This window comes from Eumetopias jubatus, unplaced genomic scaffold (assembly GCF_037043125.1).
Source record: "Eumetopias jubatus isolate StellerSeaLion01/CBP00866 unplaced genomic scaffold, mEumJub1_p1.0 scaffold_3, whole genome shotgun sequence".
NCBI classification, from domain to species: Eukaryota; Metazoa; Chordata; class Mammalia; order Carnivora; family Otariidae; genus Eumetopias; species Eumetopias jubatus.
The window spans coordinates 115,801,404-115,814,685 of record NW_028274809.1 but is presented as its reverse complement, the minus strand read 5'-3'; the positions used below and the strand labels follow the sequence as shown (position 1 = coordinate 115,814,685).

The 13,282-nt window shown below is 38.5% G+C and overlaps 1 protein-coding gene across 2 annotated transcripts in view; it reads left to right on the top strand.

The window, feature by feature from the left end:
• The window catches only part of MICU2 (mitochondrial calcium uptake 2), a 173,143-nt gene extending 163,487 nt beyond the window's left edge, over positions 1-9,656 (top strand). For both annotated transcript variants that reach the window (XM_028104924.2, XM_028104932.2), the window contains 3 exons: positions 6,798-6,906; positions 7,381-7,538; positions 9,041-9,656. In XM_028104924.2, coding sequence (XP_027960725.2) covers positions 6,798-6,906; positions 7,381-7,538; positions 9,041-9,145 — 372 coding nt within the window. In that variant the 3' untranslated portion in view covers positions 9,146-9,656. The remainder of the gene's footprint in view (positions 1-6,797; positions 6,907-7,380; positions 7,539-9,040) is intronic.
• Positions 9,657-13,282: the final 3,626 nt, after the last annotated feature.

Here is a 13,282-nt window from a genome sequence, read left to right as displayed (position 1 = left end):
TTACATTCAGGGTAACTATTGAAAGGTATGAATTTAGTGCCATTGTATTGCCTGTAAGGTGACTGTTACTGTATATTGTCTCTGTTCCTTTCTGATCTGTTCTGCTTTTAGGCTCTCTCTTTGCTTAGAGGACTCCTTTCAATATTTCTTGTAGGGCTGGTTTCGTGTTGGCAAATTCCTTTAGTTTTTGTTTGTCCTGGAAGCTTTTTATCTCTCCTTCAATTTTCAATGACAGCCTAGCTGGGTATAGTATTCTTGGCTGCATATTTTTCTCATTTAGTGCTCTGAAGATATCATGCCAGTCCTTTCTGGCCTGCCAGGTCTCTGTGGATAGGTCTGTTGCCAATCTAATATTTCTACCATTTTAGGTCACATATCTCTTCTCCCGAGCTGTTTTCAGGATTTTTTCTTTGTCTCTGAGACTTGTAAGTTTTACTATTAGATGTCGGGGTGTTGACCTATTTTTATTGATTTTGAGAGAGGTTCTCTGTGCCGCCTGGATTTTGATGCCTGTTTCCTTCCTCACATTAGGGAAGTTCTCTGCTATTATTTGCTCCAATATACCTTCTGCCCCTCTCTCTCTTCTTCTTCTGGGATCCCAATTATTCTAATGTTGTTTCGTCTTATCGTATCACTTATCTCTCGAATTGTACCCTCGTGATCCTGTAGTTGTTTCTCTTTCTTTTTCTCAGCCTCTTTATTTTCCATTATTTGGTCTTCTATATTGCTGATTCTTTCTCCTGCCTCATTTATCCTAGCAGTTAGTGCCCCCATTTTTGATTGCACCTCATTAATAGCCTTTTTGATTTCGACTTGGTTACATTTTAGTTCTTTTATTTCTCCAGAAAGGGTTTCTCTAATAACTTCCACGCTTTTTTCAAGCCCAGCTAGTATCTTTAAAGTCATGATTCTGAACTCTAGGTCCGACATCGTACTAATGTCTGTATTGAGTAGGTCCCTGGCAGACGGTACTACCTCTTGTTCTTTTTGCTGAGGTGATTTTTTTCATCTTGTCATTTTGTCCAGAGGAGAATAGATGAATGAGAGAACAAAATGCTAACAGGTTAACAACATCCCCAGCAAATATACTCTATACAAATCAGAAAAAACCTGAAACCAGAGGAAAAGAAAGGGAAAGAAAGAAAAAAGAGAAAAGAAAGGAAAAAAAAACAAAAAGAAAAAGATAAATACAAAAAAAAACGAATATGATCAGATATGATCAGGCTAGTGCATAGATCAGTGCCACACACTAGATTTTGGGCATATTTTGGTCTGTTAGAAAAAAGTGCCTCCTAAAATTTTAAAGGAAGAAAGACTTATATATGTACAAAATATGGGTTGATACAGTGAAGGGATGGAAGATGACTGTAAGGATGAAAATTATAAAAGATTTTGTAAAAGGGATTGATAACGATAAGAAGTTGTTTGAAAAAAGAAAGAAGATTTAAAAAAAAAAAAGAAAAAAGAGAATGATCAGGCAGGAGACTAGAACAAAGCCATACACTAGTGATTTAGGGTATATTTTGATCTGTTAGAAGAAACTGTATCTCAAAATTTTAAAGAGAGAACAACTTATATATATATGCCAAAAATAAGGGTAACTACTATGAAGGGATAAAATATGACTCTAAAAATGAAAAATAAAAAAATGTTTTTTTTTTAAAAAGGGATTTTGATAAGATGTTGGTTGAAAAAGGGAAAAAGAAAAATTAAAAAAAACCGTTTAAAAAAATTAACTTTGAAAAACTAATGAATCATGGTAAAAAAAAGCCATGAATTCTATGTGCAGTATTCCCCTAGTGCTGGAGTTCTCCCATTCTCCTTGATGGGTAAACTTGGTCTTGGCTGGCTGTTCCTGCTGATCTTCTCGGGGAGGGGCCTGTTGCCGTGGTTCCCAAATGTCTTTGCCGGAGGTGGAATTGCCCTACCGACACCCTTGTCGGTCCGGGCTAAGCAAGCTGCTCCGGTTTGCTCTCAGGAGCTTTTGTTCCCTGCAAGCTCTGGTACAGCTTTGGAGGACCAGGGTGAAAATGGTGGCCTCCCAGTCTCCACTCGGAGGAGCTGAGAACTTGGGGCCCCGCTCCTCAGTGCGCCCCCAGAGAAAAGCAGTCACTCCCGTCTCCCTGGTCTCCGACCGCACTCCGTACTCACCTGGCCTGTGAGGAGCGTTTCTGTCTCTGGCACCCGACCCCGTGTGGAGTCTCCAAACCCAGCAGATCCCTGCAGTGCGCTCCCACGCCACTCGTCCCGGGGGAGGGAGGGGAGTCTCCCCAGATCTGCTGCTTGTTGGGTCCCTTCCAGTAAGTGGTCGCTTCTCTGTTCAGAGAGTTGTTGCTACTCTCTTCTTCGGTCTCCTGTTGAGTTCGTAGGTGTTCAGAATGGTTTGATCCCTATTCAGCTGAATTCCTGAGACCAGACGAAATCCAGGTCTCCTACTCCTCCGCCATCTTGCTCCGCCAGTGTGACTTTTTACTTTATGTATTGCTTTTACTTCATTGTTGCAATACATGTTTTTGGAGTAGACATGTATTTTTATATAATTTTTTTAAAGCTATTTCTGTAGTGAGGAAAAAGATAAAATGTAATGAAGATCCCATTTATAATTACAATAGAAACATATAACAATTAGAAATAAATTTAACGCCAAATATATGAAGAAAACCTTTAAGGTCTTGATAGACATAAAAGTTACCTAATTATAGTGACATCGCCTATTAGTGAATGGGAAATCTTAGTATTATAAATGTAGCAGTTCTCCCTTAGATTCATCTATAAAGGTAATGGTTATATTAGTCAGAACAACCTCAGTTTGTTGCAGTTACAAATTAACCCTGAAATCCCCATGGCTAACACAAGAAAGATTTCCTTCTCAATCATGGTAGGAGGCTCTGCATACAGTTGCTCAGGGACCCAGACTTTCCAAGCTCTGCCTTTTGGAGCTTTACCTCTGGAAATACATCATCTGCAGAGGCTGTGTCAGGAAAATAAAGGAGTGAGTACATTCGAGCAATTAAACGTTTTGGCCAGAAACATCACACTTGGCTATTGGTCAGACTAATCACATGACCCCCACGTAACTGCAAAGAGGCAAAAAGGTGTAATCTTTCCTATATGCAGGAATCAAAAGAGAACCAAATATTGGTGAACACGAATGGGTTCCAATAAAAATGCTATTGGATTCTCACAAGTGACCTAGACAAACCATAAAAGTTTATATGAAAAGAATGCTGAGGGGACAAGAGCTATATGGGAAATCTCTGTACCTTTCCCTCAGTTTTGCTGTGAACCTGAAACTGCTTTAAAAAAATTAAGTCTTTAAAAAAAATGCCGAGATAAAGTGGCATTAAGTTAATTGACTGGCCATGTGAGGAAGAAAATGAAGGTAAATCTCTGCCTCACTCATTACTCTAAAATTCCAAATGGATCTAAGAATTAAATGTTAAAGAGAAAAATGGGGCACCTGGGTGGCTCAGTCAGTTAGGCATCTGCCTTCGGCTCAGGTCATGATCTCAGGGTCCTGGGATCGAGCCCCACATCAGGCTCCCTGTTCAACGGGGAGTCTGTTTGTCCCTCTCTCTCTGCCTCCTCCGCTGCTCATGGTCTCTCTTTCTCTCTCAAAAATAATCTTAGAGAAAAGAGAGAGAGAAAAATGAAACTGGGTGTGTTTTTTTTTTAAGATTTTATTTATTCATTTGAGACACAAAGATAGAGCATGAGCAGGGGGAGAGGCAGAGGAAGAGGGAGAAGCAGGCTTCCTACTGAGCCAGGAGTCCAATGTGGGGCTCAATCCCAGGACCCTGGGATCATGACCTGAGCAGAAGGCAGACACTTAACCATCTGAGCCACCCAGGCGCCCTGAAACTGAGTGTATTTAGAAGAAAACTTGGAAACAATCATCTTAGAGTGGGATATACATATCTTTCTAGGCAAAACTCAGAAGCTTTCAAGGAAAACTTGATGAAATTGCTACCTAAAAGTTAAATTTCTGTTGCTTCCCCTCATCTCCCCCCAAAATTATAATCAAAGTCAAAAGAAAAAAAAATAACGAAATGGGGAGGGGAGGAATATTGGCATCACATGTAGTAGGCCCATTTCTTTAATTTATAATGAGATCTTAAAAATCAAGAACTTTGGGAGCACCTGGGTGGCTCAGTGAGTTAAGTGTCTGACTCTTGATTTCAGCTCAGGTCATGATCTCAGGGTCATGAGATAGAGCCCCACATTGGGCTCTGCACTGAGTATGGAGCCTGCTTGGGGTTTTTTTCTCTCCCTTTCTCTTTGCCCCTTCCCCCTCAAAAAATTTTTTTTAAAAATCAAGAACTTTGAAGGGTCTTACATTTTGCCCTATTTAATAAATAATGGGATCCTAAAAATCACTATGTTAATAACTATAAAGCATCTGAGGTTTTATCTATTTGGAATTTAGCCTATACCATTTCATGGATGCTGACAAAAGACACATGCTTGGGTCAGAGACAAAAAATATTATTCACAGCATAGGAACAGTATGAACATCATGTTTGGTCAGTTCCTCCTCACCTCACAAGTCCTGCAGGGACCATGTTGAGGGGCCCTTGTGGATGCTGCCCATGCACATAGCCGAGAAAGCTCATCTTCAGGAATCTGAATCTTTTATGATGGGCAGTAAGCGAAACTGTCCTCTGCTTCCAAAGGAGACATTGTCAGTATTCGAGGCTGTTCACTATACAAACATTCTTGGGAAGATAGTCTGGAATAAAAAGGTGGTTGGAGCCTTTGTTTGAAAGATGTGCAGAAACATGAGAGACCCATGGACACTTGTTTCCTAGCAATGTCACATAACATTAAAAATCTGGGCAAAGGACATAAAAAAGACACAAGAGAAATCCGCAGATGATTAATAAGAACATAAAACTGAAAGTGTTTCACATCATTCACAATTCAAGACATACAGATTAAACATTAATGGCATACCATTTTTCACTTATCAGTAAAAGAAAAATCAGAAAAGTTGCACCCAGTGATGGCTTATGACGCAGAGAAATGGCCATTCTTATTTGTGCTAAGATCTATTGTTAAAAGTATAAAGCAAGGGGGGTTGCCTGGGGGGCTCAGTTGGTTAAGCGTCTGACTCTTGATTTCAGTTCAGGTCATGATCTCAGGGTCCTGGGATCAAGCCCCATGTCAGGCTCTGCACTCAGTGGGGAGTCTGCTTGAGGAGTTTCTCCTTCTCTGTCTCTGCGCCCACTCACACACACACACACACACACACACACACACACACTCTTTCTCTCTCAAATAAATATTTTAAAAAAAGTATAAAACAAGGTGTAGAAATGTGTGAAGAGGATGCTTCCACTGTGTAAAACAGGGGTGTGTGTGTGTGTGTTCTTTTATATGAGTAGAATATTTCTGGAAGGGTACACAGAATTGGTAACAGTGCTTTACCTATGGGGAAGAGAACTGGAGGTCGAAGGAAGAGAGAAGACTTTATTTTTTATCCATAATATGGTTAGAATTTTTTTTACCACGTGTATACGTTACCTCTTCAAAAACTTAGATAAAATTTTAAAAGTAAAAATTCCATAAATTGACAAAGGCTAAAAGTAGTGAAACTTGAATAAGACCACACATAAGCAGAGGATATGATCTTGAAGGTCCCTACAAAGAGAAACTTTTTCAGGAAGAGAAGAATTTATTTTCAAGTTAAGAATTTTCATACTTGGGACACCTAGGTGGCTCATTGGTTAAGCATCTGCCTTCGGCTCAGGTCATGATCCCAGGGTCCTGGGATCAAGTCCCACATCGGGCTCCTTGCTCAGCAGGGAGCCTGCTTCTCCCTCTCTCTCTGACAAATAAATAAATTTAAAAAAAAAGAATTTTCTTACTTTGTTTACTTTTCCAATGGAAAAACTAGTTTTTCTAACTTTTTTTTGTTTTGTTCTTATGTGTATAGGTTTTAAAGTCAGATGAACCAAGGTTCAAATCCCCATTTTCCATTTAGTAGACCTGAACAAATTACTTAATTCATGAAAGGTTACTTACCTTAGGTAAGGTCTTAGAGAGGCTAAGACCATGCACATAGTGAATGGCAGAACTGAAGTTTCAACATAGGTTCCTCTAACTCCAAAACCCAGTGCTCTTACTCAGTGCTGTGTCCATTGATAAAGCAGAAAAGCAAGGAGGCAGACCACTTAACAGGATGTATTAGTTTCCTTAGGCTGCCATAACAAAATACCACAGGCTGGATGGCTTAAACAACAAATTTGTTTTGTCACATCTGGAACCTGGAAGTCTAAGATCAGGGTGCCGGCAAGTTGGTTTTGGTGAAGTCTCTCCTCCCAGTTTGCAGACTTCTCACTGTGTCCTCACATGGCCTGTCCTCTGTGCTTACACACAGAGTCAGAGAGCCCTGGTGCCTCTTCGTCATTTTATCAGGATACTAGTCCTATCAGATTAGGGTCCTACCCTTATGACTTCACTTAGCCTTCATTGCCTTCCTAACAGCCCTGTCTCCAGATACAATCATGTTGGGCGTTAGGTTTCAACCTATGAATTTTGAGAAGACAGAATCCAGTCTGTACCACAGGGCCACCCCAGGTCTTGGCCTGCTCCAGGAGACCCCTTTCACCCAGTGTGCAGTCTACACAACCATACACTGTGGGCATGCCCATTCTTTTTAATAAGACTTTCTTAGAAAGCTATAAAAGTTCAGAAGCTTTATGATGAGCTTCTGAACTGGGACTTATGCTTATATTCTAAGATTTTTAATGTATTTACAAAATTGTAATTAAAATTCACTTTTGTTACTTTATTAGAGCATTAGTTTGGATGAGTTCAAGTCATTTTGTCATTTTACGACCCACTTGGAAGACTTTGCTATTGCTATGCAAATGTTCAGTTTAGCTCATCGTCCTGTCAGACTGGGTAAGTTTTATGACTTAATTTTTATCATCTATACAGTATCACTCTATTCTTTAACTAGAACGTACTGATCAAGGAGCCAGTTATCAGTAAAACAGTTGATTGGCCTTTTAATTCGTTGTGGTTACTCTAGACTTACAGCATTGACTCTCACATTTAACAATAACTTTATTTGCTTTTACTTTCCTTATTTTTCCCCTAAGAAGGAAAAGAGAATATTTAAATACCTTCTTTAAAATATTGATTAAATTAAAATAGCCTGCTTCTCTTTCAATTACTTTCATGACATTTCTCAGCCAAAGTTATTATTTCGGTATGCTCTTAATGAGTATTTTTGGTTTTGTTTTACTTCCCATTAATGAACATTTAGATTTGTTTTTGCTTCTCAAATAATAAAATTTAGATGAATTCCACTTAGACTATTTCACTGTTTCACTATCAGCTATGGTTGATGAGTTCTTTTATGTTTTCTTTCAGCGGAGTTTAAGAGGGCTGTGAAAGTAGCAACAGGACAGGAGCTCTCAAACAATATTTTGGACACCGTCTTCAAGATCTTTGATGTGGATGGTGATGAATGTCTTAGTCATGGAGAGTTTCTCGGGGTTTTAAAAAACAGGATGCATCGAGGTTTATGGGTAAAGATTTTGAGTTTTAAATAATTACATGTTTACATGTAATTGAATGAATGATATTTGACACCTAGAATTTGGACAAATCTATAGTCTTAAATGGAGGCTTTATCATTTATAAAGAGGTTATAAGCTATGATCACAACACCGAGATACCTCCTACAGATGGAATCCAGTATTTTTCTTTGCCTTTATTTTTTGTCTATGTCTAATCAGAAACCACTATTCAGAAAACACAGCCTAGAATTTTGCCTTGGGCTCTGTAGTTAAGACACACCTAAATTCAAATCCCAGCTCTGTCACTTACTAACTGCCTAATCTTGCAAAGCCACTTAATTTTTCAGAGCCTCACATTCCTCATCTTTGTACAATGAGGAAACTAATAGAATCTACCAGAAAAAAATTTTTAAAGAATCAAGTGTAGGATACTTAGTATAGTGCCTGAGACACTTGAAGTAAATGTTAGCCATTATCACTGCATTCAAATTCACATATTGGTCTGTGGGACAAATAAAACTCAAAATTTTGTTTAAAGCAGTCTTCAGGTTGAAAACATGGGTGGAAAGAGAGCTATGTGATAAGCAGGTAGTTAGGCCATAAGAGAGGAGAGAGAATGAGGGAGAGGATATGGGAGGTTCATAAACAAATTATTTATTTACAACTCAGAAAAGCATGTTCGTTTTCCTGCTATAAACATTTATGGAAAATGAATAAATATGATTTCTATTAGCAGACATGTTTTACAAGCTTTGTAGTAGTACCCAGTACCTCATAGTTAACAGTCATATCCCTGGAAATTAAACCAGCCTTTGCAGTTAACAGTTTAATATACTAAGGAGCCTCTTTGCCATTTCTCAAGAGACATTAAATAGAAGACCTGTAAATCTATCAGAAACTTTTGCTTCCATTTGGCACATTTCCAGCAATGCTGTGCTCCTGTGGTCACCAGGATACAAGTATTTTCTAACCTTTACTTTGTTGTTTAACTGAGAAGACCCATACAGAACCTTTTAATTCACAGAGCACTTAGGTGAATTATATTATTTCTTCTTAAGGGTTCTTATCAAATGTATTTTTTCTTTTTTTTAACTTCAGCAAGGTTAAATCAAAGTTTTATTTTAGGCTTATAATTTGTATTCCACTTAGCTAAATAAAGTTCACCATAAAAAGGGAAACATTATAAAATATTATAAAGCATTATGAAATAATTACATTTTAAACCAATATGTGAACAAGATCACCCAAAGTCTTCATTATCTTCTTAGGGAGGAAGCTCTAATCACGTATACTTAGTCAGCCTCCATTCCCTAGTTATCCCAAGGATATTCTTACATCACGTTCACTTTTTTGTCTTTTATCCTGTCTTACTTACAATTCTGTTGCAGTTATCTTTTACAACATAATCCATCTCAAGTACTTTTGGGAGGTGTGTGGGGAATAATAACAGAGCTCACATGATATCGTGTTTAATCTTGAAGAGAATGATCTCTTTCACTTTTGGTTAACAGGTACCACAACAACAAAGTGTACAGGAATACTGGAAATGTGTGAAAAGAGAAAGCATTAAAGGAGTAAAAGAAGTCTGGAAACAAGCTGGAAGAAATCTCTTTTAGAAAAAGATAATCTGGGAGTCATCCTTCTCCAAATGTCAGAATTTGGAATTTGTTTAAAATACTAGATTTTTGTCTTCTTGGTTTTCTTTGTAATATAAAGATGCCTTGTATTTACTTTCTGAATCAATAATTTCTTAATAAAATTTCATTAAAGAACTTAGTAAAAATAGATACATTCTGTCAGAGGGCCTAGAATTGAAGTAATGCTTTGTACTTTGATAAGATGGAAAACCTAGTTATTCACTGATTTCTTAGACACGGTAGTACAACGTGCTCTTTGGAAGGGTGTCAGCTAGTACTTAGAGAAAAAAGTGTTTGATATACAAGGCCAATATCAAGTCCAGGAGTCCTGATGTTTCCAGTAGGGCAAATTAAATTAAAAACTTCTCAGATTTTCTCATCTGTATCTCATAAATCATAAGCTTCTTGTGTATTTTATTTCAGTTAGCTCTATATTAGTTGTCTTAAAAATAATGTGTAAATTTCAATATCCTCTGTAGAAACAGAATAAAGTATTTACACAGATAACAAAAGTTACATGTGTTTTTTTACATGTGTTTTTTAAAGCTTTTTTTTATAAATGTAAATTCTCTCATTAGTATTGACAACTTACTGGTTTGTGTTCTTATAAACTAGTGTAATTGGTGGGGTGCCTGGCTGGCTCAGTCCGTGGAGCGTGCAACTCTTGATCTTGGGGTTGTGGGTTTGAGCCCCACACTGGGTGTAGAGAGTACTTAGAAATAAAGAAAAATAAAAAAACTAGCGGGGCGCCAGAGTAGCTCAGTTGGTTGAATGTCTGACTCTTGATCTCAGCTCAGGTCTTGATCTCAGGGCCATGAGTTCAAACCCCATGTTGGGATCCACACTGAGCATGGAGCCTACTTTAAAAAAAAAAGGCAAACAAAAAAACTAGTGTGATTGGGGAATCTTGATCACAAGATCAGGGTCTCATGGGATATACTGTGTTGTGGGTAAATGTTTAAAATGGCACTAAAAATTAATTGGCATTAAATATAAAATGCTGTTATTAATAAAATGGCATTTTTTAACACAGTAAGTGAAAATTATTTTTTTTAAAATATGCTTCTCAAACAAGAATATTGCAAATATTTAAAACACATTGCATTCCCTGGTTAAATGGCTGACTCTGAGACTGGAGCAGGAAAAGTACAAGATGAACCTAGAAGTAAAGAAGTAGTCAAAAAACAATGAGGACATACCAAAAGGGCAAGAGCCACTTGAAGGGGCCCTGCCTGGCCAAATATGATACAATTTGAGTAACAAAGTAATTAATGTCAGTAATGGATCATAACCTATTGAATGAATTAAGAATCAATGAGCTTAACACTGATAATTGATTAATGGGACAAGAGGAACCTCTCCCTTACAGCTGCTACATGGAACACACTTGTTTGAATAATGCTTGAGAATGACAAGTGGTAAAAGCTTTTGTCCAATTATTAAAAAAAAAAAACATTTATTTTGGTGCTGATTAGGAAACAAATTTGTTCTAACTCATCATTTTAGGAATGATTTTTGTATTTCTTTATTGTAAAACCAAACCAAGAGAAAAGATAAGCAGTGCAAATAGAGGATGTGCATCCTCCCATCATTTCCTCTTAGCCATAAAAATACTATCTGACTCTTCTCCTACCTGACTGCCCAGTTGTCCTTATGGGTGAAGATTAGGGGTATAAAAGTCAAAACCTAGGATAGTTTCTGGTGTTTTCACAGGCTCAATTTTTCCAGCTTCTACCTGGCACTACCTCTGCCCGCTTTCCTCAGCATCCAATGAATACTATGCTCCAGCCCTATAAAACCTCTGACCTGGGGCGCCTGGGTGGCTCAGTTGCTTAAGCAACTGCCTTCGGCTCAGGTCATGATCCTGGAGTCTCAGGATCGAGTCCCGCATCAGGCTCCCTGCTCAGCGGGGAGTCTGCTTCTCCCCCTGACCCTCCCCGCCATGTACTCTCTCTCTCTCTCTCTCTCTCTCTCTCTCTCTCTCTCTCTCTCTCAAATAAATAAAATCTTAAAAAAAAAAACCTCTGACCTTTCCCCACTTACACCCATGCTTTTCATTTTCATGTTTCCCTACCTCCAAGCCTTTACACACACCAGCTTCTCCTGATGGCAGTGATTTTTGCTCTCTTGTCATCGTGGCAAAGTTTTAGAAATCCACTTGCTGCCTACATGTCAAGTATGTCTCTACTAAACTGTTAAATCAGGACTAGGAACAGTGCCTTGTCATCTTTATATTTTTTATATAAAATGTATATATTTTTATAATAAATATTTTAAAAATATAAAATTTATGTAATTTATAAAATTTTATATGAAATCTATGTTAAAAAATAATATAGGGGAACCTGGGTGGCTCAGTTAAGCGTCTGTCTTCAGCTCAGGTCATGATCCCAGCGTCCTGGGATCGGAGCCCTACATCGGGCTCCCTGCTCCGTGGGGAACCTGCTTCTCACTCTCCCTCTGCTGCTCCCCGTGCTTCTGCTTTCTCTCTCTCTGTCAAATAAATAAATAATCTTTAAAAAAAATTCTCATATCTAACCCCATTCTGTTTAAAATATATATATATAATTTTAAATTTTTAAATCTAGCTGAGGACCTGGCTTATAGAAGGCATCCAACAAATATTTGTATAAAGGAAGGAAGAGGAGAATGGGACAGAGAAGGAGTGGAAGAGAAATAGGGAGGGAAGGAAGGCTTGTAATGTCCGTCAGTTAAGTATGCAAACAAGAACCTGCCGGGTTGCCAAACATAAAATGGTGAATTAAGACAAATGGTCACTGTTGTCATGGAACATATAGTCTAAAGGTAGAGACTGAAAACTAACCAGGAAACATTTTTTAAGATTTTATTCATGTATTTGAGAGAGAGCATGAGCAGGGGGAGGGACAGAAGGAGAAGCCGACTCCCCGCTGAGCACGGAACCTGACGTGGGGCTCCATCCCAGACTCCAGGATCATGACCTGAGTCCAAAGCAGAAGTTTAACTGACTGAGCCACCTGGGTGCCCCTAACCAGAAAACTTTTTAAATATTATCATCATAAATTAAGATTTTTTAATAATAAAGCAGTGTTAGAGAACAGAGGAGTAGACTTTCCTAAAACAGGAGTTTTCAGGGATTGAAGAGACAATTTTCAATTTTTCCAAGACAAAAGGAAATGTCCTACAACCAAAAAATGAATAATTCCTTTTCATCATTATCGTATGATTGCTGCAAACAACCTGATCCCATTTGAAAAGGATATGGATAAAATATTTGTATCAAATAAGCAAACTAGGTTTGCTAGTGTCTCCTCTTAGCAGTGTGGAGACAGTCACCTTGAAAGCAGCTGCACTTCCTAATCTGAACTGAATCTTCGGTCCTTTCCTTTTCTGTGATTTTATGGAATAAATGATCATTGAGTCTCCTGATATTTTGGTGGTTAGCTTGTACTTCTCTGCTTATCTTGAAGGCAGGGAGGGTGGCAGTTATCCTATCCTGAGTCCTGCCTCCACCTCTTTTCTCCTTAGGAGATCTCATTCTCACCTCTGGCTTCTGTTCCCTCCCCCAAATTTCTGGCCCAGTTACCTTCTGGATGTCTCCATTTTGTTGGTCCAACTCCACATGTCCAAAACTGAGCTGATCATCTCCCCCTCTTTTCCCAAACCTTGCTTCTTCACATGTGTCCCTCTCTTTCAGTGAGTGTCTCTCAATAGACCAAACCAGAAACCAACAGTTGTCCTAGAATCTTATACTCCCTTATTCGTCCATATTGAATGAAGTCCTGTCAATTCCACTTCCTCAGAATCTCCCAAACTTGTTCTCCACCTTCCGGCCCCATTGCCACTGCCTTAGTTCAGGCCCTGCGTGGTTAGTTATTACTTAGATCACCACAACAGAATCCTGGTACCCTCCAGGCCTGGCCCCCACTAAAAGCACAGTGATTAAGCATTCACGCTGGTGTTAGACTACCTGGATTCAATCTCAGCTCCATCACTTAACAATTTTCTAATCTTTGGCAAGGTACTTAACTTTTATGTGCCCATTTGCTTATCTAAAAAGTGGGAATGATTGTAATTCCAATGTAATAGTGTGTTATGAGGATTAAATGAGACATACATAAAATGCATGGGAGGAAA